The sequence below is a fragment of the Acanthopagrus latus genome, chromosome 24 (genome assembly GCF_904848185.1).
Source record: "Acanthopagrus latus isolate v.2019 chromosome 24, fAcaLat1.1, whole genome shotgun sequence".
NCBI classification, from domain to species: domain Eukaryota; kingdom Metazoa; phylum Chordata; class Actinopteri; order Spariformes; family Sparidae; genus Acanthopagrus; species Acanthopagrus latus.
This window is the reverse complement of record NC_051062.1, coordinates 10,416,798-10,439,950: the sequence shown is the minus strand read 5'-3', so window position 1 is coordinate 10,439,950 and position 23,153 is coordinate 10,416,798. Positions and strand designations below refer to the sequence as shown.

General features: G+C 41.6%; 3 protein-coding genes across 18 annotated transcripts in view; 2 read left to right on the top strand and 1 right to left on the bottom strand.

Moving 5' to 3' along the window:
• The window catches only part of LOC119015179 (inositol polyphosphate-4-phosphatase type I A-like), a 39,500-nt gene extending 30,721 nt beyond the window's left edge, over window positions 1–8,779 (top strand). For 8 of the 13 annotated variants that reach the window (XM_037090904.1, XM_037090911.1, XM_037090902.1 and 5 more), the window contains one exon: window positions 908–1,290. In XM_037090904.1, coding sequence (XP_036946799.1) covers window positions 908–1,088 — 181 coding nt within the window. In that variant the 3' untranslated portion in view covers window positions 1,089–1,290. Of the gene's footprint in view, window positions 1–907; window positions 1,292–7,336 lie in introns of those variants that run through there. The other 5 variants (XM_037090914.1, XM_037090913.1, XM_037090912.1 and 2 more) reach the window with 3 other exon arrangements.
• A 135-nt stretch (window positions 8,780–8,914) lies between these two features.
• On the top strand, window positions 8,915–12,446 carry zgc:113142 (uncharacterized protein LOC503524 homolog). 4 transcript variants are annotated; one of them, XM_037090918.1, is made up of 5 exons: window positions 8,915–8,970; window positions 9,890–10,362; window positions 11,221–11,373; window positions 11,472–11,605; window positions 11,924–12,289. In XM_037090918.1, exons 2-5 carry the CDS (start codon window positions 10,008–10,010, stop codon window positions 12,287–12,289), a joined length of 1,008 nt encoding a protein of 335 aa, XP_036946813.1. In that variant the 5' UTR covers window positions 8,915–8,970; window positions 9,890–10,007. The 4 variants fall into 4 exon arrangements, with proteins under 4 accessions (XP_036946813.1, XP_036946812.1, XP_036946810.1 ...); XM_037090917.1 differs by lacking the exon at window positions 8,915–8,970 and adding an exon at window positions 8,971–9,109; XM_037090915.1 differs by lacking the exon at window positions 8,915–8,970 and adding an exon at window positions 8,977–9,109 and having other exon boundaries at window positions 9,699–10,362; window positions 11,924–12,446.
• Window positions 12,447–13,989: 1,543 nt separating this feature from the next.
• LOC119015045 (neuronal acetylcholine receptor subunit alpha-2-like) lies at window positions 13,990–22,718 on the bottom strand. Its single transcript, XM_037090640.1, has 8 exons — window positions 22,578–22,718; window positions 20,275–20,420; window positions 20,014–20,058; window positions 19,820–19,929; window positions 18,809–19,028; window positions 17,990–18,492; window positions 17,054–17,489; window positions 13,990–16,954 (listed from the first exon to the last, which is right to left on the bottom strand). Exons 1-8 carry the CDS (start codon window positions 22,633–22,635, stop codon window positions 16,829–16,831), a joined length of 1,644 nt encoding a protein of 547 aa, XP_036946535.1. The 5' UTR covers window positions 22,636–22,718; the 3' UTR covers window positions 13,990–16,828.
• Window positions 22,719–23,153: the final 435 nt, after the last annotated feature.

The window sequence follows — 23,153 nt, the reverse complement described above, 5'->3', positions numbered from 1 at the left end:
TCCCCCTTTTTTTCCCCTCTCTTCACGTCTCTCTCCCTTTTTCCCTCCCCTCTGCCTCATCAGCCGACGAGCATGAACACAGTTTTCAGATTTGTTTAAGTTTTGATTGACATTTGATGCATGTTGGATAAAAGCTTGGAGAAATCGTAGCCATTCCCTCCAAATGTCCCTTCATCATCCATTACCCCCTCTTGTCTGAACATTAGTTGAGAATGATTCAAGTTAAAAGTTCCTGATCCAGACTGCAAAATTCTACTAAACTCCTTGAATTCAAAGGCTGTTTTTTCAACTCATGTTGGTTTTCCCGCCGTTTTACCCTCCATTCCCTGTTCCTCCTCCGCCCCATGTCTAACAGTATATAAACATGGAGAGCCATTACTGTATTTTCTTATCTTCTTTCCTTTTCTGAAAGACGTCTTCCTTAATTTTCTCTTTTTTCTCTTTCTCTTTTTTCCTCCTCCTCTGTTTCCCGCCTTTATGACTCGTTCGTCCACTCATTTTATTTGCGGGATGTTTTTTGTTTTTTTCAATTCTGATTGTTTCGTGATTGATTCATTTTCATTTTTTATCACTTTGGCCATTTTTTGGGACATCTTTCTTCACCTCATCGTGGTTGTGGCTTCTTTGTCATTGGGATTCTTTCGTTGGTATCACATGTTAATTTGCCGTTTCATCTCCGTGCATGTGTACTGCCATCTGTTTATTTTGGCCTTGTTGGCGCCACACGCTGGCCGCTTCTTTACTCTCCTGCCCCTCTCGTATTCCTTTATTCCCCCCCCCAATACCCTTTTATTTCCTCCCTTCCTCTTTTATTCCTTCTTCTTCCTTTCCTTATCCTTCCCTTCCTCCAACCTTATTTGCTGCTCCACACCTCCTCCTCTCCCTCCCACCTCCTGTGACTCGGCAGCATTGGGACGAGGGAGGGGGTGATCCAGAAGAACCTGAGCGGCTTGCTGCCGGTGCGTGACTTCCGGCTGGACCCGAGCCTCCTGTACTCGCTGCCCCTTCTGGCCCTCAGCCCGAACCTGCTGGTGGTGTGGATCTTCCTCAGCGTCGCCTATTTCCTGGCCAAGCTCCGCTGCAGCTGAGCGGCCGTGAGCCGGAGCCACTGACTTAAAACGTAGCGCAGGAGTCGTGGGAGTACTCCACGCTGACTCCGAGGGTGTTTCTGAAACTGTGCCACTGTCCTGTGAGTGTGTATGAAATTCATGCACACTGTCCCACCCGACTAAGGGCTTAACTCATCTGATGCCCCATGTATGAAGGGCCAGGCCCCACCCTCCTTTTTTTTTTTTTGTTTTTTTGTTTTTTTGTTTATGGACAATTTTTTGTTTTCTGGCTTTTAAAACCTGCATATGTTGGGCCCGGAAAAACAAACCTGATTATTTTGTCTCACTTTAGGTATGATGATTTACTTTTCAGAGGTTTGACATCAAGACTGCATCTACACTAAATTGTCTGAATCTTAAAAATGCAATTTTCCTGGTAGATTTTGAGAAAATCTTTTGTCCACACAGAGATCAGCCAATTGTCTGGATTAAATGTTGGCACTGTACGTTTCACAGGTGTTTCTACAATGTGCGAAGATGGTACATGAGTTGACTTGAGGAGGTATTGGTTGTGGCGAGATAGCCGCCAAGCTAGAGACCACTGTTTGAGAGAGGTACAACCAAGAAGCAGGGCAACTTTTGCAAAACGTCAGGACCTTTTGTGGCAACTGAAGTCTTTTCCCAGTCCTAACAAAGAATCGTACAGTGGCAACATTTATTCTGGTGAGAGGCAGCAGAAAATGAGCAGAAAGCAGAACGTTTACAGTACGCCTTTTCAGAACATGTGGTTTACGATGTTGATTAAGGAGAATGATATCTAGGGCTGCAACTATCGATTATTTTCAGTCGATTGATCTTTTTGTCTATAAAACGTTCAGACAAATTCTGAAAAATGCTCATCACATTATTACTTAAATCTTACTGTCATAAATGTTGATGTAAAGCAGCAAATCTGCACATTTAAGAAGCTGGAACCAACAGATGTTTGATACTTTTTGCTCGAAAAAGTTACCAGAATGGTTTGCAACTAATTTTCTTTCAATCAACTTATGGAATAATCGACTAACAGTTGCAGCTCTAATGATATCAAACCTTAAAGGAGTATTCTGTGTGACTTCTCTGCGTTAGTCTTCGTTGTGTAAATGTGAAACACAGGCCGGACGTGACACCCGAGTTGTGAATATGTACATAAAACGAGCAGATTATACTGTATATAAATCTTGCTTTCAGGAGAGAGTTATTGTCGATAGTAGCCAATATAAAGGGAAAGTTATTATTTTAAGCGCTGCACAAACAGCTAAGCTTGTTCCATTCATCGTTGTCTTCCATGAGCTTTTGCACCTCACGAGCAACTGTGGAAGAAAGCTTTTATTTTAGTGCCAAAGTTAAGTGAGCTAACTTCGGCTTATATCTATTTTTTCAGGCAGTATTTGCTCTTTTTAATTGATTTTAGGTCTTCCAGTTTTTTCTTTTTGCTTCTACTTCAGCCTGTGCACCTTCCAGCAGATCTGGGTCACTAATGACTTCTCGCTGAGTCTGTTAACCTGCAGTATTATATGTATGAATTGATTGATGTATTTCTTATAGTGGATTACTTGAGGATTTAAGTGTCTGAAGACGTATTTATAACCCGGTTTTCTCAGAAGTACTTGAACTGAACTCATGTTAACACCTCGGCCAGATTAAGATTATATCAGTTGCAATGTTCCTCTCGCTGTAGACATGAATCATCTGCACCCACGTATTTATGTGGTGTTTTAAATACCTCGCATACCTCATTTGAGAGTATAAAGTTCAGGGATCATCGTGCATGACTCACTTCCTAAAGGAGAGGGAGTCGGGTGATCGAAGTGTAGCTGAAAAATGTACAGACAGATTTGCTCTGACATTAACCGTCGATCCTGCAAGAAAAATAATATTTGACCTCGTCACGGGAAGTGTGCGCGGTAAAAAGAGGAAAAAGCCTCCACGGCAGGATCTCCAATAAACGATATGATGAATAAAAAGTGTGACAGAACAAACAACACGTTTCCCTTCCCCTCTTAAACCCACACAGGTGAGTTCATCCTGCTGATTAGACCTCCGCTCAGGACTGTGTGGGCACGTACAGGTGGATCCAACCAGAAGTGACAACACCTGTGTGGGCGTTGATGCAAAATCAAAAGAACAGTCGAAAAGTGCAGGAACAAATATTCAGCTCTCGTAGACGGAAGAAAATCAGGCTGGACTCTCTCAGTCTGGAGACACCTGAGTGAATAAAGACACTGATGTTTGTATTTAACAATGTAAAGAATTACAGTATAATGACATATTTTCTAGTTAAATCAGCATTTAGTTCTCTAAGTGGAGTAAATGATACACATGTGATCGTTTTTGTTTTTTCGGCCTCAATCACAAATCAAGTTAAAGGAGCAATTCACCAAAAAATCAAAATTATGTCGTTTTCTACACCAATAATAAAAAATGTAAACTAAAAATTTAACTGAATGACAAACGTGTGAAATGTTTCCATCTGCTTTAATCCCAGCAATTCTTAATTTTAATATGTTCCTTCCTTTTAGTATCTTTAGCACATTGTTTTGGGGAAATCTCAGCCTGTGTTGATCAGTTTGTTGCGTTCTAATACTGATCATACAAATAAATTGCAAATTGCAATTCAGAGTTTACCATAAAATGTTTCGAGAAAATTAAAATAATCCTTATTATCTTTCATCCCTGAAGCTTTAACCAGATATGTGGCGCTCAATATATGCAGGACCATTACCAGGACAACAATAGAACTACACAAAGTCAAATTTTTTTTGTCATGAAGTGAAAACTAGTGGAGATATTTCTATATACATTTACCTTTGGTTTCCAAATGTTTAAGCAGTGTTCTAACTAATAGCAATCCTGTGTTAAACTGAAAGCTTCACCGCGTCCGTACAGTGTTGTCGAAGTGAGTATTTTCTCTGAAAGTGTTATTTTTTTAGCTCTCTGCGGCCTTGTAGTCTGGCTGAGGTATTATTTATGGGGTCAGTTCATTTATAAAAGCGGTGACATGTTTTGATGTTGTCTGTGCTTTTATACTCTCTGAGACTGAACATCTGCCTTCACCTGGAGGGCGGCAGCAGCCAGCGATGGCGCTTTTCAGACCCTTGAATCGTCACATCGGATGCGGCGAGTCAGTGATTTCAGCCCACGTCTGCTCCTCAGCTTTTCATGCCGGCGCAGTGACGATCAGCTCTGTCTCGCCAATTGACAAAGTTGAATCTCGGTGTTTTTTGAAGGATGCAGTTTCTAATTGGCTCGTGATGGAATGTATGTTCGTAGGATATTCAGGGGGAACGTTTTTGAATATGCAGTGTAGTGCCGTCGGTTCTACACCCTTTAGAGCATTTACGTGTACCGGTTTACATTTCTACAAACTGGTAAAGATCGCAGCTAGAGCAGTTGATATTAGCTTTATAGAGTCTTACGGTGTTGAGCTGCTCGTAGTGACGTTGAACGAACAAGGAACGCATCCGTGCTCGTGCCAAATGCTTTAGTCGGGTTTTATCGGTGTAACTGAGTTTTTGTCAGATCTGTGTGTAAAGAACCTACGCCAGAAAAGATTTTACGCTGTTCTCTGAGTCTAGTCTACATCCGTGTTTGTTTATGTGTTGTAGAAATGAGCGAAAAACGCGCTAGAAAAAAGATGACATTGAAATTGTTCCTTGTTTTGCCCGACCAAGAGTCCAGATCCCAAAGATATTTGATTTACTAACATATATAACACAGAAACCAGCAAATTTTCACATTCAAGAAACTGGAACCAGTTAATTGATCGATTTCCTTCTGGCACTGATACATTTTTGTCAGTCAGTAGAATGAGTTAATTGTTTTCTTTTCATACAGTTTCCTAGAAGCTTCCTATCGTTTGCTTTTTAAATGCTAAATGCCCAAACAATTATCTTTCTTGTTCTTCTTCTTTCTTCTTTCTAATGGTTGTCATGTTGTGGAAAAACAATTATTTTAACAGTTACAAGCTCACAGTCGTGTACCAGCTGCTATACACATCAGTGCTTTTTAACCCTAAATGATATTTTATGCTCAAGTATGAAAATTAAAAGGACAAAGAACCACTGTTCAGTGAGGAGTAGAAACATGAGTGAAACTAAAAAACTTCATCACCTCAGAAAGTAGTCGGACGGAGGCCGGACTTCTCCATAATGGTCTGGAAAAAACAAATGTGGTTGATTGTTGTAAGCGCTTCTCAACATACCTGAGGAAGAGAAACCATTAATCAATATCTTTGCCTGTGAAGCTAAACGAAAGCCCGGCTCGCCTCCCTGGAGTTTGTCGAGGCTTCATCTCATTTAAATCGACCCAGTAAGGAAATGGATCAGACCGAAATAGCCTCCTTTGGGAGTTTATCGTGCTCTCGTGACCCCTAAACATTCAAACACATACTACAGTATAATGATCCCGCGTACAGTAATGTCTCTCCTCTGCTTCAACTGAAGGTGAGGGACGGAATATTGAATATGTCTCGGTCCGTAGAAACACAGTTGTTGTTAATATTGACGTTTCGGTTTCTGTCCAGATTAAGAAAACAAGCTGTAGTGTGTTAATTGGTAAAGCTCAGATGCACCGATCGGCAGATTTGAATCTTTCTGGAAAAAGGAGAAGTTGGCTGTTTCTATCTGTTTTCAGTCCTAAATTAAGTTAACAAGGCAATCAGCTGCTAGCTAGCTATACAAAAATTGTAAAAAAAACACAAAGAAAAACTCACTAATTAGCACTTTAATCTGATTTATTTGTGGTTTTACAAACTCAACGTGAGGGTACGCTGATCCCAGACATGGGATTGCAAAAAAGTGAACCACCAAATGTCAAACATGTGTAACAGTTCCTTAAAGTTATTAATGATTATGTTAGTTTGCTATTTCTTTGTGGAATATTGTATCAGCTTTTAAGCTACTACCTCTGAGAGACAGAACTTATATGTTGATGTTTATTTTAAAGACATGAAAATCTATTATATGATGAAATCTAATATACAGATAATCACTGAGCAGCAGGGATGTAGATGAAAGTGAAAATGTGCTTAGAAAGTTCCAGTGAAGTCGTATTTAAACACAGACACACGAATTTCCCGGAATTATGTTTAAAGTGCTTCCTAAAATATTGATCAGACCGTAACGAGAAACATCTCAGTTTAGACTTTGTTTTGTTTTATTTATTTATTTTTAATCATAGAACCCAGATGTATCAGAGAATATATTTCTATTGCTGTACATATATTGTATTTAAATGCTTGTATTGCCTAAATGCTAACGTTTGCTATCTTGTCTTAAGTTATTTCCTAGCAGAGAATATATACAGATAAATATATATATAAAAAAAATACTATATACAATGTGATTACTATGCTTGTGCCACGTCATGCTGTTGTCACTTTATATCACAGCTCGATACGTCTGTGTGACACGTCGTAATACGCAGATGAACTGTGTCTGTTTGTTTCTTGTGAGTTTTCTGTTGATTGAATCACTTGTCGTGCTCTTTTTAAAGAGTTTTTTAAAGGTGTTTTAATTCTAGAATCTGACACAGATCTTGACTCACGTCGATGTAAAACCTCTCCACATACAGATCACAATCAAAAATTATTCATTTTGCCTTTATTTGTGTCTTGATTTATGAGTGCTTCTTCCTCAAAGACTCATCAGCAGTTAAATGTCTGAAAAGCTTTAGCCTTGCTGCGGCCCATGTTGCTCCAAATGTACCCAAGAAAACCTCCAGACAGTGTGTCCCTGAACGCCACACTCCTGCTGTAATAAACGTCTTCTGCCTCCACCTGCAGAATATAACCAGACTCTGGTGGCATTTTGTTTCTTCTTATCATCTTCTTCTTCTTCTTCCTTGACTTTAAACTGCTTTTCCTTCAGCTTCTCAACCACGTTTGTCGACTTGTGTATGAATGTGTTGCGTGTTTTCTCCAGTGTTGTGTTTGAATAAGTCTTTACTGACACCTACTGGAGATCATTTTGCATTACAACTTTAAATCTTGTTGGAAATAGATTTTGATGGGGTTGCTGTGGTCATTTCAAAGACAGTTTAATATGTTACTTGGTCATTTGCAGACCTGTGAAACAGAGTGTTGACTTTATGGATGACTTGAGTCATTTGTTGACTGTCGTTGATCAGAAACTCCCCTGACTCCCAGCAAAGCAATGATCATTCTCAAAACAACTATTTCAGCGTCATTCAATCATCATCTCTGTCTGTGAACCCCCTCCCCTCCCCTCCCCGTTCTGTCTCCTCAGCGAGGGCTGCCGGAGAGAAAACACTGTGAAGAACGTCGGATGCCGAAAGTACGCTTTTAACTCCCTGCAGCTCAAGGCCTTCCCCAAACACTACCGACCGCCCGACGGCACCTTCGGTAAAGTCGAGACCTGATCGGACCACGACGAGCTCTGCGCCGGGGGGGGGAAGTTACAGAGCGATATTAATGGACAGTTTGGGTACAATCAGAGATACTGTGTTGAGAAACTACCATCATGTCTGTCTGGTTTCACAGGATTTAGATTAGATTTATCCGGCGGTGAACAGTCACCGCCTTCCCGAAGAACCTCACACCTCACACCTTATTATAACAACTGTTCCTGTTCTGCAGTAGTTGTTGTGCAGAACACACGGAACATAAGACTGTTTCCTCTCGTAGCAGAAGTGTAAATCTCTCGGGTTTTGAATTTTTAGTACAGAACTGTACGTGCACAGCACTGCCTCACCCTGATCGAGCACTGATATAACCAGGATCAACCACGCAAACATCTTCATTTTGAACAATGGAAAATATGTATAATTGGTAATCCATTGTCAGCCCAACAAATTAGTCATGAATTAAACAGGAAGAGATCAAGCATTCTTTGGGGGACTATTTTCAGCTGAGGTTGGAGCTACATTTGTAGAGTGCAGCTGTGTGGCCTCATCGGTTCATTATTCCATCTGTGGTTTTGGTGTTTTCACAGGAATGTGATAATATAAAAAACACTGGCCTTATTTTTTAGACTGAAGTGATAGAGAGTTGTCAGCGCGTCCTGTGTCCTCACATTTCCTTTTTATTTTAGCGATCGGACACGTGCTGCAACATAAACATCTAAGAAACACAGCCATTCGTCGCTAGAGTTAAACCCGCCGACCGACGATGGTGCTCACCTGTGTATTCATCTAACAGTGATGTCTTTAGTATGTACGCATCAAATGAAACAAGAACAGGTAAATAAAAGTATATGAATAAATAAAAAGGTCAACCTCCATTCATATTTTCAGCTGTAACACTGAAAGATATAGATTGTTCTCACCTGATCCTGGTACAAGCGCTGTGGGCATTTCATTTATAAAGGACAAATGGGAGCTTTTGTTTGTATTCTGTCACTTATTCGTAGTTTATTCCCCCCCACGACTGCCTGCAGTGACCGATCTGTACCACACGGTGGAGTCGCTGCTCCTCACTGTGAAACCTCATCACTGCTCCCTCATGTGTGACTTTGACACTGAGGTGAACTTCTTACTGTAACGTGAACCACACTGTCAGATTAAACCGCCGACGGCAATCCTACTGCAGATGACCTAGAAATACACGTACCGCTGTTTTTTTTGACATTTTATTTGAGATTACAAAACCTCCCGTCACTCTAGGGAGGTTGTGATGTTGCTGTATATTATAACTTGTCAATACATGAAGCTGAAATAAATTTAAAGGCTTTGTTTTTGTCTTTTTTTTTTGGTTATTGTTGTTGTGGAGCTCGTTACATGAATAGAAAGAAACATGTAAAGAAAACTGTTTAAATATATATTTTTTTATTGTCAGTCACAGGCTTTTAAACTCTGTGTGGAGGTCGTTGGAGCCACCTGTGGGCCTGATCAAACCGGCCTCCATGTGGGTTGTCAGGGCGAGGTGAGTCCAGGTGTGAATGGTTGGTGGTCAGTGCTGCACTGTAGGTGGCTGATAAGTCTTAGTCCACCTCGTCTGTTCTAAGATGGTCGTTCCAGTTTGACGCTGTTGTCCTCAAAGTAATGATTCGTCTCCTTCAGATGTGAGTGGACAGCAGAGTCTTGAGTCTTCCTGTGTAGTTTTATTTGTTTGTGCTGAGGTTGTTTTGTCTCTCCAGTGAACCAATCTGTGCAGTTCTGGCTGTGTTGAACAGGATAAACTCCCTCGCTCTGTCTATGCCTGGCTGTTCTGTCCTTGGGGTGGACAAGTTTCTTGTTGGAGGGTTTAAAGTGAACCAGGATACAATGTTTATTAAAGATGTTCCAGCGACGTTGTGGATTACGTTTTCTCGTCTCCTCTCGATTTTTCAGAGGTTTGGCTAGCCACAGATTTTAAGTGCTCCTCTGATGTGCTTCTGTTCCCTTTTTCTTTCTTTGGGAACATGGTCTCAGCCTGGTGGTCTCAGGTCTCTGATGACCCCCCTAGCTTGTGCTCCAAGTGGGTGATGAGAATCGAAAAGCAAGCATCTAATCTGTGAAGAAACAAAGTCTTTGTCTCCATTTTTGACCTCTCAATCTGCTAATTATGACTTTTGTCAGAGTTAAGACTTCACACATTTCAGCATGTTTTGGCGCCACTTAACAGACCGTTAACATGTTAACGTTCTGCATTATGATGCTGTGTTCCCCCAGCTGCTGCTCTCCTGCTTGCTGATGAGCGATGTTTGTGTAAATGTTTGGTCAAGCTGGAATAATGATCCGAATCATTCAAACGGCTCGAGGCTGTGTTCGTCATTAGCAGAGACAGCTGATGTTTTTCTCCCCTCGTTTTTACGTCACATGAAAACCTGAACAAATTGAAAGTAACCATCACGCGTCTCAAGGAAACAGAGACGGCCCTCACGGTGAACTGCTGCTATGCTGTGAACGGGCTTATATGGTGCAGTCCGTGGCGCTCGTCGACAGTCCTCGGACACGGTGGTGCGCAGACGCTTCGCCAGCATGACCGCCACTTTCTTCATCGGCCAAGTCATCGCCGTCGTCTCCCTCTCGGCCTTGCTGATCCTCGCCCTCGCCAAGCTGGTTTCCCGCCACGGCTGCAGCCACGTGCCGGGCGGTCACGGCCACGCTGTGCTGATAACGGGCTGCGACAGCGGCTTCGGGCACCAGCTGGCTCGATGTTTGGACCACAGAGGGTTTGTGGTCTTCGCTGGGTGCTTGTTTCCAGAGGGAGTCGGCGCCCAGAGCCTGGCCAGACAGTCGTCCAGTAATCTGAAAATCCTCAAGCTGGACGTCACCAGCGATGAAGACGTTCAGCAGGCCAAGAAGATCATCCAGGAGAGCTTGCCAGAGAAAGGTGAGGAAAAAAATAATTCTCACATTGAGATTTAACAAATGTGGATCTAAAAAAGTGAGTATTTTACTTCTTAATGTTATTGTGTTATTGTTTCAAAGTTATCTCATCTTAAATTATCATAGACTTTGTTTTTTCCTGTTTATCTTTTTCCTTTTATCCCTGGCTTCTATAAATAGGGTCACATTTATACACTTCAAGTCTTTATTTTCAGATAATATAAAAAAAAAAAGTTCAATATTGTATAATTTAGTCTTGCGATTATTAACTTTATATTTACATTTCAGAGATTCTTACTTTCCAAAAATGACTTAGTAATTCATACATACATTCATGGCACTGACTGCCATGCAAGGTGCCGACCAGCACATCAGAACCAGTTTGGGGTTCAGTATCCTGCTCAAGGACACTTGGACATGCAGACCAGCGACCTTCAAATAACAAGAAGCTGGTTCTACCTGAGTCACAGCTGCCCCTTTTTTTTTTTTGGAAATGGTCCTCCATGTATAAATGTCTTTATTTAACTTTAATTGAATAAATGTCATTAAAACTATAAAGATACGAAGCAGCAAGTTTGAGAAACAGAGACAGGAGATAATAAAATTAAAAGTCGGAAGATTGTTAAATGTACTAAGACAGTTAAAATCGTGACTAAGTATCCAATTTCAACTTGAACACGATATTTTCACTGTAATTTGTTTTGCGGATTGGCTTTTTAAAAGCGTCTCCACGGAACTAATCGCCGTGCAGTTTGTATCCTGGAGCTTCATCAGGCACAAACTGAATTATTTAATCACGGCTGCATGTCTATCGATTCAAACGGAACTGTGTGATCGTGTGAATTTTATACTTTGTTTTCAGGCCTGTGGGCGGTCGTAAACAACGCCGGAATCTCCGACTGGGCCGAGATCGAATGGAGCACCGTTGAAGACTTCCGCCACATGGTCGACATCAACCTGTTCGGCTCCATCAGGACCTCCATCGCCTTCCTGCCACTGGTTCGCGCCACCAAAGGTTAGATCAAAATTCAGCCCCGTCTCACTGTTGCCTCCCAGTTCTTACTGCGATGATGTCGGCATGAACACAGACGTTTTGTCTCCTGGCTGCCGCAGGTCGCATGGTCTACATGTCGAGCATCTTCTCCTTCTTCAACTGCCTGAACATGGGAGCATACAGCGTGTCGAAGAGAGGGCTGGAGGCGTTTGCAGACTGCCTGAGAGTCGAGATGGCCAGCTTTGGCGTGAAGGTACCGCGACATCGCACACGACCACAAACAAATCCTGTGACACTCCATGAGGCGAGACTCTGTGAGGAGGCCTGTGGCAAACAAATTCTTAGCTCGCAGACTTATTCAATTCAATTAAAGGCATTCATTCAGTGTAAAATTGACATTACACTGTGCAGAATTAAGTGCTTTCTTGTATGCAGGAGCATGTCAGGCTCTTCTTCCTGTCAGTCAAAATGAAACTCGCAGACAGACAGGAGACAGTTGATGTTGATAATAGTCTAGATTGTGTCACAGAAACTTGATATAAGTCTTTTTTGTCTGTTTTTCCACTCTTAGGTCAGCATCATCCAGCCCGGCAACTTCGGCCAAGCCACCAACATCCTGAAGATTAAAACAGGTTTTGACATTTGGGAGAAACTAGACGAGGAACGAAAGCAGGTTTTCAACCGGCAGTACGTCGACCTTGCCAACGAGTACTTCGTGTCGTCGTGCAGGTCGGGGTTCGAGAACCCCGACCTGGTCATCGACGCGATGATGCACGCCGTCACGTCCGTTCAGCCCAAGTACAGATACCTGCTGGTCTCCGTGACGGACACGTTCTTCCTCAAGCTCTTCCCTCACCTCCCCACCGCCCTCGCCGACGCCGTGTTTTCTTTGAGCTCCATGTACGCCAGAAGACGAGAGATGCTGTACGCTAAATAGCAACAGCAGCTCAGTGGCAGGAGGCAGAGGAAAAGGAAAATGTTTAATTGACTCTGTTAACTGTTATGTGCAAATTAAACCAGCGTCACTGATACAAAAACTGATGTCTTCATATTTGTATGAGTGTGACAATAAACACACTACCATCTCTATATTAGCTGGAAAATTCTCCTTAATGTGCTGTTAGCACAGTTTAATGTTCATTTTTTATGTACTTACATCAGATATAAACTTATTATACTAACTTAACTTATTAAAGTTATCCTGAAGTATACCGCTTTGTTAAACTAGATTTAGGATTGATTTGCTTTCCTTTTTGTATAAGAGTGTGTTGTGATTTTCTTTTTCCTGAGTTTACTTCCTGTGAATGTACTTAAAAAATACAATAAAGAAATGATAAGTTGACTTACAGAAACATTTAAAGTATACTTGCTGTGAAAACAGCAACAAGCATTTTATTGTGGGTATACTTTGTTACAACAGCGGTACAGCCACATATTTTATAATATATATAAATATTTATATAATGCTTGTTATATAGTGACGCACAGAAGTAAAGCAGACCTTCTATATACAGTAACACAACAAAGGGGAGCCAATAACCCAAAAGGCATATTATGACAAATTAAATTGTGTAATCTGTTATACGCATTTGTAGATGAATGAGACGCGGCATTTAATCGATGTGGTAATTTGCTCATTGAAATGGTGATCAGTCAGTCGTTTGTTAGCCCTGAAGCTGGAGACGCAGCAAGTTTTTAATTGTGAAAGCTTGCGGTGAAAATGGTGATATAACTAAATGTATATGTACAGTATGTGGAAGAAAAACCTCCTGCATCCTTCTTTCGCTCCAGCTGCACCATAAAAGCCTGCTGTTAGCACGAGCACCTTGTAAGACTGAGGTAGTTGTAGCTTCGGGTGTTGAATTATGCTGCTTGTACAAAAGGCAGAGCAGGATCAAAACAATGTAAACACGTATATACCTTCTCCAGCTCCTCAACCAGGCAGTGCTTTTACTGTCAGACAGTTGCGACTTGACCTGGATGAACTCAAAGACTTGACACTTGACTTGTTCTCTAGCTCAAAAACTTGAGGCTTGACCGGGCCTTAGCTGGACTCTTGCTTAGAGACTTGAAATTTGACCTCCAGTCACTTTTAAAAATCACAAGCCACAGTTGGAACGGGGGGGCATGACATAATGCTATCCGTTCAGCGAACTAAACTGGACAAAGACTTGAAACTTGAGACTTTGTTTAAAGACTAAAGTCCCCTCTTTGACCTGGCCTCGTCTTTGAAGGTTTGATTGTGAATTTTCCTTCCTTCCAGGAAGTTAAGGTTTTGTTCCTCGAGCTCTCCAGTTTGATGTCAGACGAGATGAATCATAAGGTCGGATGAGGGCTGAGTCATAAGTTTGGGGTTGAGTGTTTGGTACCCAGCCAGGAACTTCTCTTTCAGAGAAATCTATAAATAAATGAGTAACAGAAAGTAGTTTGTTAGTTTTAACATCCCAGAAAGCCAAACATCTATGGGCATTTCACGCTCTGATAAGTTTCCCAAATTAGTATTTTTTGCCTGTTTGCAAAGTGAGAGACTACTGTTTGGGCTGTCATTTCAGATATCACAGATTTAGGGTTTAATGAACTACGACAATTACAACAACACAGAATTAACCCTGGTACAAAAGAGTCTAGATTCAGCTGCTTTCTTTCTTTCTTTCTTTCTTTCTTTCACACCCTGCAGTGAATGTGAAAATGACGCGAGCCGATGTTTTGTGTAAGCATGTTGTTGGGCTCAGCAGAAAATGTAAATGTGTTTTATTGGGATTTTATGTGACAGACCAACACAAAGTGGTGCAGGATTGTGAAGTGGAAGGAAAATGATACATGGTTTTAATTTTTTTACATAAAAAAACAGACAAGTGGGGTGAATACTTTTGCAAGCCACTGTACATACATATAGTTATGACGTGTTATAGTTCAGTTTTATGTCACGTCAGATTTAAATAAGAGTATGACCTCCTAAGGTTAGTCCTGCTTTTTATCGGGTTGAATCGTGTTATTCTTCGGCGTTGCTTCAGGCGTCGGCCTTGTTTAGACAGACTCTTCTGTCAGCCTGCCTGAGATCATTTAAGGTCTGATGTTAAATCAATATGTCCGGGTCATTATCCCCTCAGCCTCATGAAGGTCAGGTGGTGTTTCGTAGACCGCCAAACATTTCCGGTGCATCATATGCGGCATTCTGCTAATCAACCGAAGCAGATGGGGACTTGTTTTATAACGCCAAAAAGAAACAAAAAAAGGAAGATGGAATGCCAAAAACTTTGATTTGATATTGATATGTCCTTTTGCACAACTCTTTCAAAATAACTACTACTACTTTTTCTGAATAAGGTCCCAAGGTGTTCCACAGGGAGGGACAGCACATCTCCATAGCACTGCTTCGAGTTATGCAAGTATAATGTTTGTGCTATCAACTTTAGCCCATAAGTGCGCTAATATTTGTAAATTTGCACAAAAATGTCGTTAGATGAAAAGTTAAGGGACCAGCAGAGTTTTCCTGAGGAAACTCGCTCATGACTACAACTGTCAAAGACGCGTTAGGAAAAAAATTAAAGGCCGCAGATCAATGGATTAATTAGACGTGCAGCTCTGTGGATCTATGGCCAGTTTCACAGCAGCTGGTACAGTTGTTTATATATAACTTTATATATTTGCGAACATCATAACCAACACGAGAGCTGCCTGTGAAAAATCCATAAAATCCAAATTTGATGGATGTTTTTCCAGCCGAGACCAGAATAAAATGTGTTTAATCGTCAGGTCATGAGGAAACACGAACCGTGTTTTTATTGACTTTTCTTTACTGTGATGAAGTTTCTAAGTTGTGTTGCTTATTTGTGATATAAAAACAATTCATATCACAATCAGCATTATAGTTAGTTTGTGTGTTTGCATTTGCTTGATCTTTTTTTTTTTTTGTGATTTTGCCAAAAGCATTTTGGGTTGTAGGTGACATTTTACTCAATATCATACAAACAAACAAACAAATAAAGAAATGAATGTGCCTATGAAATAAATGGGACAATAAACATATGATCAAACTTAAGTCTTAATATATAAATGAGTATATATAGAAATGTATTAGTATTTGAAAACAACCTGTAATTATTTCGGGGCGCTTTTATTTCATAATGACACGTTTATTCATTTTACAGACATATTTATTTATCTAATATTGACTAAGCTGGCATTCCATATTTGGGTTGAAATATATAATACGCTCTATAAAAACATTTGTCTTGCCTTGCCTGGTGGTAGAAGTTGGCTTCAAGTGTTTTTCTCAATCATTAAAAAAAAATCATAGAACAAACAAATGAATAAACACCTGTCAATAAACAAAATCAAGTGTGTGACCACGAGTGAAAACAACCGACGTTCATGAAGCCCTCAGTTTGTGAACATGTCACACTGCAGCTCCCTGCTGGTGAGAACATGAAAATGCAATTTTAAAGGGTTAGTTCAACTAAATGTCCCAAACAAAAGATGTTCTCACTTGCTTTTAACTATTTTATTATACTCAACTATACATACAATTTAGTACACCTTTTTACTTTCATTGTTAAATTTCACAACCTCATTTGTCTTTTGAACATTTAATCCTTTTTTATCTTGTAAAGTAAAATATGATTATATTTTGTTTGCCATTTTCTCCACACCACCATTTGACACCATCTGGCTGAGTGGAAAATATGTTTAATTTATATGCTGCGCTTAAGAGTTACGACTCTGAATGTTTCAGTTGATCCACATGAAAGGTCTCTAAGTATTTGTAAGGTAGAAATTACAACTTGTACCCTCTCAAAATAAAGCCACGCCCACTTCTCTACATACTTATGTCAGCGGATTATTATTTCCTGTTTTATTTCAATATCTAAGAAGCCAGAAGAGAAAGAAATCCCCCGTGAGTAAAAAAAACAACAACAGCAGATCAGTTGGCAGGAAAGCAATGTGTATTGGGATGAATATTGATTTTGTCTCTTATCCTCTCAGTGTTACTACAGGCTTAAACTGTTAACTGAAAATTAGCTTCAGGCTCTTTAGTTACTTTTAACGACTGGACTGCTGACCTGAATACATCATGTTGATGGTAACGAAGGAGACTTTACAGTGAGGAGCAAAGAGAAGTCATAGCATCTTTGACCGACAGCTAGTTTCATTTAGCGTAATTAGCCAATCAGGGCCTCAGTAGTTATAGATGAAGGAACTCATTCCTCTCTCGGCCTCACGAGTGATTGGATCACATCTTGAGTGTTAAAGTGTCTGTCGTCACTCCGCAGCTGAAAGAGACTCGATTTAGATTTATCAAATTTCAGACAAAAAAAAAAAGAAATCAGGTCAAAAAGGAGTAAGAAATTAAAATATGTGTTTTAGTCTCCTTCTGTGCATATAGACGTCCCACTACTCCACCTCATCTGAATGAATTATCTATTATTGATAACTGAATTAATTTTAATATTTCCTTGGATATCTAATTTGTTTTTTACAACATCCCAGAGAGCCACGGCGGCAGGAAGAGTCCGACCGTTCCCAGCAGACACACGATGATGAACATCCACAGGAAGATCCGGTCCACGACCATGGCAACGTACTTCCAGTCCTCCTTCACCTGTGCAGGAAAAAACAAAGAGGAGACTGTGAATGTCTACACATCAGCACAACAGCTGAAACTTTACCAGGGAGGATGATAAGAATCTTCAGCACGCACTGAGAAGTCTGCGTCCTCTGCTCTGAGATGCTCCGCGATGTAGGTCACCCCCTCCAGGGCCGACACCACCGCAGGGGACAGAAGAGAGGCCGACGGGCTCTGGATCGAACCACGTTCCGCAGGAGGGGTGTCCCAGTCTAAGCTGAACGTGGACCGCCTCTGTGGGAGGAGAGTGTAGCCGAGGAATCGAGGGGACGGCGGAGAGAGGGAGGAAATCCTCAGCCGGCCGTCTATCTTCACCCCGAACCTCCTCAGATGATCTGCGTGTGGGTCACGGTGAAGGTCGCAGTAGTGAATCTCGTCCCCAGTGTCCAAAGTGTTGAGCTGGTGGCCGCTGTGGAGGTCGATGTCGGATTCCTGAGTGAGCCAGGTGGAGCTTCCGTGGGAGGGGCCTGGAGCCCGGACAGGGAGGAGTTTATCAGTCAGGTGACGCCGCCTGAGACAACAGAGAGAGTTCAGGGACAACAAGTCAGTGGATTTATCTGCAGAAGTAGAAGCACGTCTTACAAAAACAGGCTTTATATTTGGCAATAAGGCACTTTTAAGTCTTTATAAGATGCATATTAACAGAAATAAGAATATTAAAGTGTTAATAATAACATAATAAACTTGTTAACATTTATAGGCATCTATCAGGGCTTTCTAGAACAACAACAACCGAAGAGGGTGTTGTGTTCACTGGGGGAAACTACATGTCACACCCCGCTAACGACCTGAGGAGTTTGAGTTGAACCTTCACTCAAATTTGGGAGCTTTTAGAGAAGAAAAACAAGAAAAAAAAATGTGCATCACGTCCAAACTCAACTCCTTTTTATGGTTTTACTATATTTAGTTTGTTCCAATTTTTGAGGTGTTAGAAATGCCTCAAAAAATGGTCTCAGTTAAGAAAGGTACCGACGATGGTTCCAAACATGGAGGCCGTTAATGATTGCTTACCTCACAGGCCTCAGACCGTGGTCTGGGCGCTTCATGCACAGCCAGCGCGGCACGGCGGTCAGAAAAAGCCTTCGAACCCACCGAGGCATGGTGTGAGTCGCCGACGACCGGTGGTGGACGTTCAGCACGAACACGGTTATGACGATGGACAGCGTGACAAAGATCATGGTGAAGAGCAGGTACTCCCCGATCAGAGGGATGACCAGCGACGTGGACGGGATGATCTCGGTGATGAGCAGCAGGAAGACGGTGAGCGACAGCAGCACGGAGATGCACAGCGTGATCTTCTCGCCGCAGTCCGACGGGAGGTAGAAGACCAGGACGGTGAGGCAGGAGATGAGGAGGCAGGGGATGATGAGGTTGATGGTGTAGAACAGCGGGAGGCGACGGATGACAAAGTAGTAGGTGATGTCGGGGTAGATCTCGTGGCAGCAGTCGTACTTCTTGGTGTTGTAGGTGCCCACGGCGTTGACAATCGCCCACTCTCCGCTCTCCCAGTAATCCTAGAAATGAGATCTTTCTTTCAGCCACGATAACAGCTTTTAAATCAGAGAAATCAAAGCCTGATTCGGTGGTTTCGGTCTTAATTAAAATGTATCCATGCATTTTGTTTTCTTCTAAATTTGATGCTGCACGCAAATGTTCCGTTAATTAAAAAGCCAAGCGGCTGTAACGTTTAGCTGGCATCCTTCTGCTGAACACAAAACCCTTTGGAAAAAAGAGCACGTGTGAGCCGCAGATAAGGCTTTAACTCGCACAAACTGGCAGCTGAATTGGAGAAAGAACCGGGGGAAGGATCATCCGTCCACCCGCTCCCACCTTCAGGTCCACCGTGGTCTCGAAGGGCTCCAGGTCGATCTTGGCGCGGTCGTACGTCCACGAGCCGAACTTCATCTTGCAGCTCTGCTGGTCGAACGGGAAGAAGGTGACGTCGATGGAGCAGGAGGACTTGTAGATGGCCGGGGGCACCCAGCGGATTCGACCGGTGTGAAACAGGTGGGCCTTGGTCATGTGGGTGACGGCGAACTCTCCATCTGCGCTGGAAAATGGGAGGAAATATTAAAAAATGACAATAAAGAAACTCACACTGAGGAGTTATCTGGATAAAAGAGTATCTTTTTAGTTGTTTTTGTTCACAGAGGATCTAAAGTTTCCGTCTCAACATGTCTCAGAGGTGAATCAATACACCCCGAGCTGTTCCCATTTACACAGGCGATGTTTAATAATTGATCGCTGGATCCTAACGACACTGTATTCATGATGCAAGCTCGCTTAAACAAACGCTGAAGGAGGAGAAAGTTTCATCTCCATCCCGGCGAATTTCAGAATTAATACTTCCTCGGGGCCCCGCGGGGAGGAAACCAGACTCAAACCGTATGATGCAAGATGGCTGTGAAGCCGCAATAGAATCAGGGTCATTTATTCAACGGGGTAATTTGCATGTATTACCAAGTCGGTGTGCGGGAATATGCAGAAGCGCTGCAGCACCTTCAAGCTGTTTGAATTTCTGTAGGTGGAGGCAGAAATTATCTGTAGTGATCAATTACCTGCTTGATCCATAACATTGCGCTCATCAGCTGAAGAGCGTGTGAGGAGGGGAAGGTCACTTCTATGGAGCCAAAGTCGTGTCTGTTTTGAAGCAGCGTGTGTGTGTCCTTGGATGCGTGTGTGTTTGCGTAAAGACTTATTTAATATCCAGAAAGTGACGATAAACTTTTTCCTCTACAGAGTGTCGGGAACAAGACTTTTTGAAACTCTGGTTTACATCCACTTTGACATTGACTTTTACACAGCTGCTTGTTAAAATGTGCGACTGTGCGGTTTCTTTACTTGTTGTACAGCACGATGTCCGGCACCCAGATGAGCTCCGAAGGAACTCTGATGGACGTCACGTTGTCGAAGTCGGCGGGGCTCCACTGCAGCTTGTAGTCGGTCCACTCCTGCCAACACGTGCGACACTTTACTGACTTTTTATTCATTTTAGATGATTATATCATTCCTGTAGGGGTCAGTTCCTTTCATACCTGTTTCAGCCACACGTTGGTCGTCATCATCTGATTCTTCTCGTCCTGGTTTGGAGCCAGAAATCGGCAAAAAAAAAAACAGCAAATGAGTGTGTTGTGAACATTAGGATGAAATATTGGAGCCAGTGTTCAAAAGTAAAAACGTGATATTTTCAAGAAGACTCTTTATGTAGAATGTTCCAGACAAAGATAAAAAGCCTTAATTTTAGAAGTGCTGCGTGTTGTTTGGATCTACAGTTTTGTGTGTGTGTGTGTTCCCACCACGTCTATCAGCTGTGCGATCGAGAGGCCGAACTTGACGATAACCACGTCGGTGGCGTTCCGCGCCGGACGCGTCCACTTGCTGTAGCCCCCGAACAGCCTCCTGAAGAGATCGTCCTCAGTGTGGGTCCAGTCGTCCGCCAGCACTGGAGGAAGGAGACAGTGAGGAGAGGTCGTTTGTCTCTACAAACCAGAGAAACGTCCAACTTTTACTTTATTTATTTTATTTGTGGAGTTTGGTTACTATTTATAAATCTTTTATAAAGGCAGCCTAATAAGAAATGCAATTCTAAGTTTTTATTAAGGACATTTTCACCATCTATTCTGTACGTTTTTTACTTTTCTTCACTGTTTTTATGTCCAAGCGTGAAGGAAAATTCTCTTGCCTCCTTTTTTTATTGTTGTCTTTTAACCCTCCAGCTCTGATTTACTACATATCTCCACCTTCCGAGGCTTAAAAAGCACCATTCTCCACTCTTTCGGTCCAAAATCTGCTTCTTTCTGCATAAAAACCGTCTGCTTGAGAGATACTGTATCAATTACCTGAACTTTATTGCTCATGAAATCTCACAGGTCCAGACTGAGACCTGCTGCACTCTGATTTAATTTTATACCACACAGCAAAATCACTTAGTATAGCTGAACTTAAAAATCAACATCCTCCCGCAGTCGTCATCACTCATCCGGGTCGTAATTTCATGCTCGAAATAAACCTCTTTACCTCCAAAGCGTTCAACCTTTTGTGTCAGATGTGATTTGTCTCGCGGGTGAAATGAACAGTGAAATATCTTTCTTCTTCTTTTTTTTTTTTCTACCCCGCTCAGTTTAGGACCAGAAACATCTCCTTCCCTTCTGTCTCACAGCTCTGAACTCTGGCAGGCACTTTGGCATCGCCGGCAAGCAATTTAGGATTAGCCGGAGCAGGAAGACGGCGAGCCAGGAGCGCAAAACTGCATGCATGCAAACGCGTGATGCCAGTTTCTGCGATTATATTGGCTATTTATAACAGACAAAATGTTGTTTCAGGTGAGGCTCTGCCAGTGGAGGAGGAACAGATGACACGCTGCGGGATTACCTCGCACTTTGTGAGGCTTTCTCCTCCGAACAAACACTCCCGATACGTTATTACAACAAATTATTCTGTTTAAACCCTGCCGGCGTAGAAAAAGCACCCTGTCTTCAACTGTCCTGATCAGCAGAATGATAAATAATGATTTTTTTTTCTTCACAATCTATAATGCAGAGAGTTTCATGACAGTTTATGACATTCTAATCATGACATCGTGATATATAGGTCAAAATAAAAACGTTCACATGGAAAAAAGATGTTGTTGTAATGTAGATAATGGATAATAAAGTTTACCTGCCTCAACTGTTTGATAACCACATTGCAAAATACTGTAATCATGTATATATTCTGAGTTTACATAAAATACTGGCTGATATATATCGATATTGATCATCTTTACTTCCTATTATGAGTAAATAAAATATGACTAACTGTTTCTTATAAGACAGTATTTTTGGTGACAATAGTAGAATAATGCTTGCATGCTTTCGGTTTCTGTTATTTTATTTTATAACATTTCATGTTGAATTTGTGTCTTTTATTTTGATAAAATCCCTGAAGTATAGGACTGAATTGGAATAGACATATGCAGCACAAATACATGACAATGTTATTATTGATATTAGAGTTTGAAAATGCCTTTATTTAACCCTAAAGATTAATATAAAGTTAATATGTGAATCCACAGGAGGTGTTACATTATGTATATATGGGTATGTGTATTTAGTGCTGTCCCTTTATTTATGCGTTTTTATTATATAGTATTTTTTATTTTAATTCAAATCAATAAGAATATGTTTTCTATTGTTTTACATTTTTTAAGCATCAGTCAATTTGTAAACATTATAAAGTCACGAACCACTAACCACAATTTGGTGGCAGTATGCAGATTAAATAAGCATTTTTCTGACTTTATACTCCTAGAAGAAATACTATTGCACATTTAAGTTTGCTATTACATTAATATGACAATAAAAATGTTGTTAAGGACTGGAACAACGTATCTTATCACCCATTATTTACTATTAAGATCATACATGATGCTATAGAATGTCAAGACTAGCTCCAAATATGATAAATTCGCCATAAAATCACTGTTAAATTCAATTTTTCTCGAGTTTTCTATGGATAAAGACGATCCCACGGGAGGTGTAAACATTTTAAAGTGTTAAAATAAAGTAATGACATCACGTTAATGTTGTTTTTAAGAGATAAAAACATGTCGTCTGCTCACCGGAGTTGAAGAGGATCCAGCAGCAGCACATCGCTGTCAAATCTCCTCTCTGCTCCATCGAACTGATCCAGGTGTGTGAGGATGACCGCAGACAGATCCAGGTGTGTGAGGATGACCGCAGACAGATCCAGGTGTGTGAGGATGACCGCAGACAGATCCAGGTGTGTGAGGATGACCGCAGACAGATCCAGGTGTGTGAGGATGACCGCAGACAGATCCAGGTGTGTCAGGGTGAAGCTCTGCTCGTCTCTGACACGTTCATCTCCACATCTGTCCGCCCGGCTCCTCTTCTAACAGCTGGATGGGTCCCGGCAGCCCCGCAGAGCGCCTCCCCTCCCCGGCTCGTGTGTTCATGTAGTGTCGGGGCTGGACTCCGGCTGTGACGCCGCCGTCGATCAGGACTTCAGATATCACGTTGATACGATTTATATCAGGGAAGAGTGATAATAACAACTTTAAAATACTCATGTACAAGTAAAAGTCCTGCGTTAGAAACCTGCAGCTAAGATTAAAAGAAACATTTATAAAAAATATGGTTCTTCTTCTTCTTCTTCTTGTCTTGTTGTTGTTCTTGTT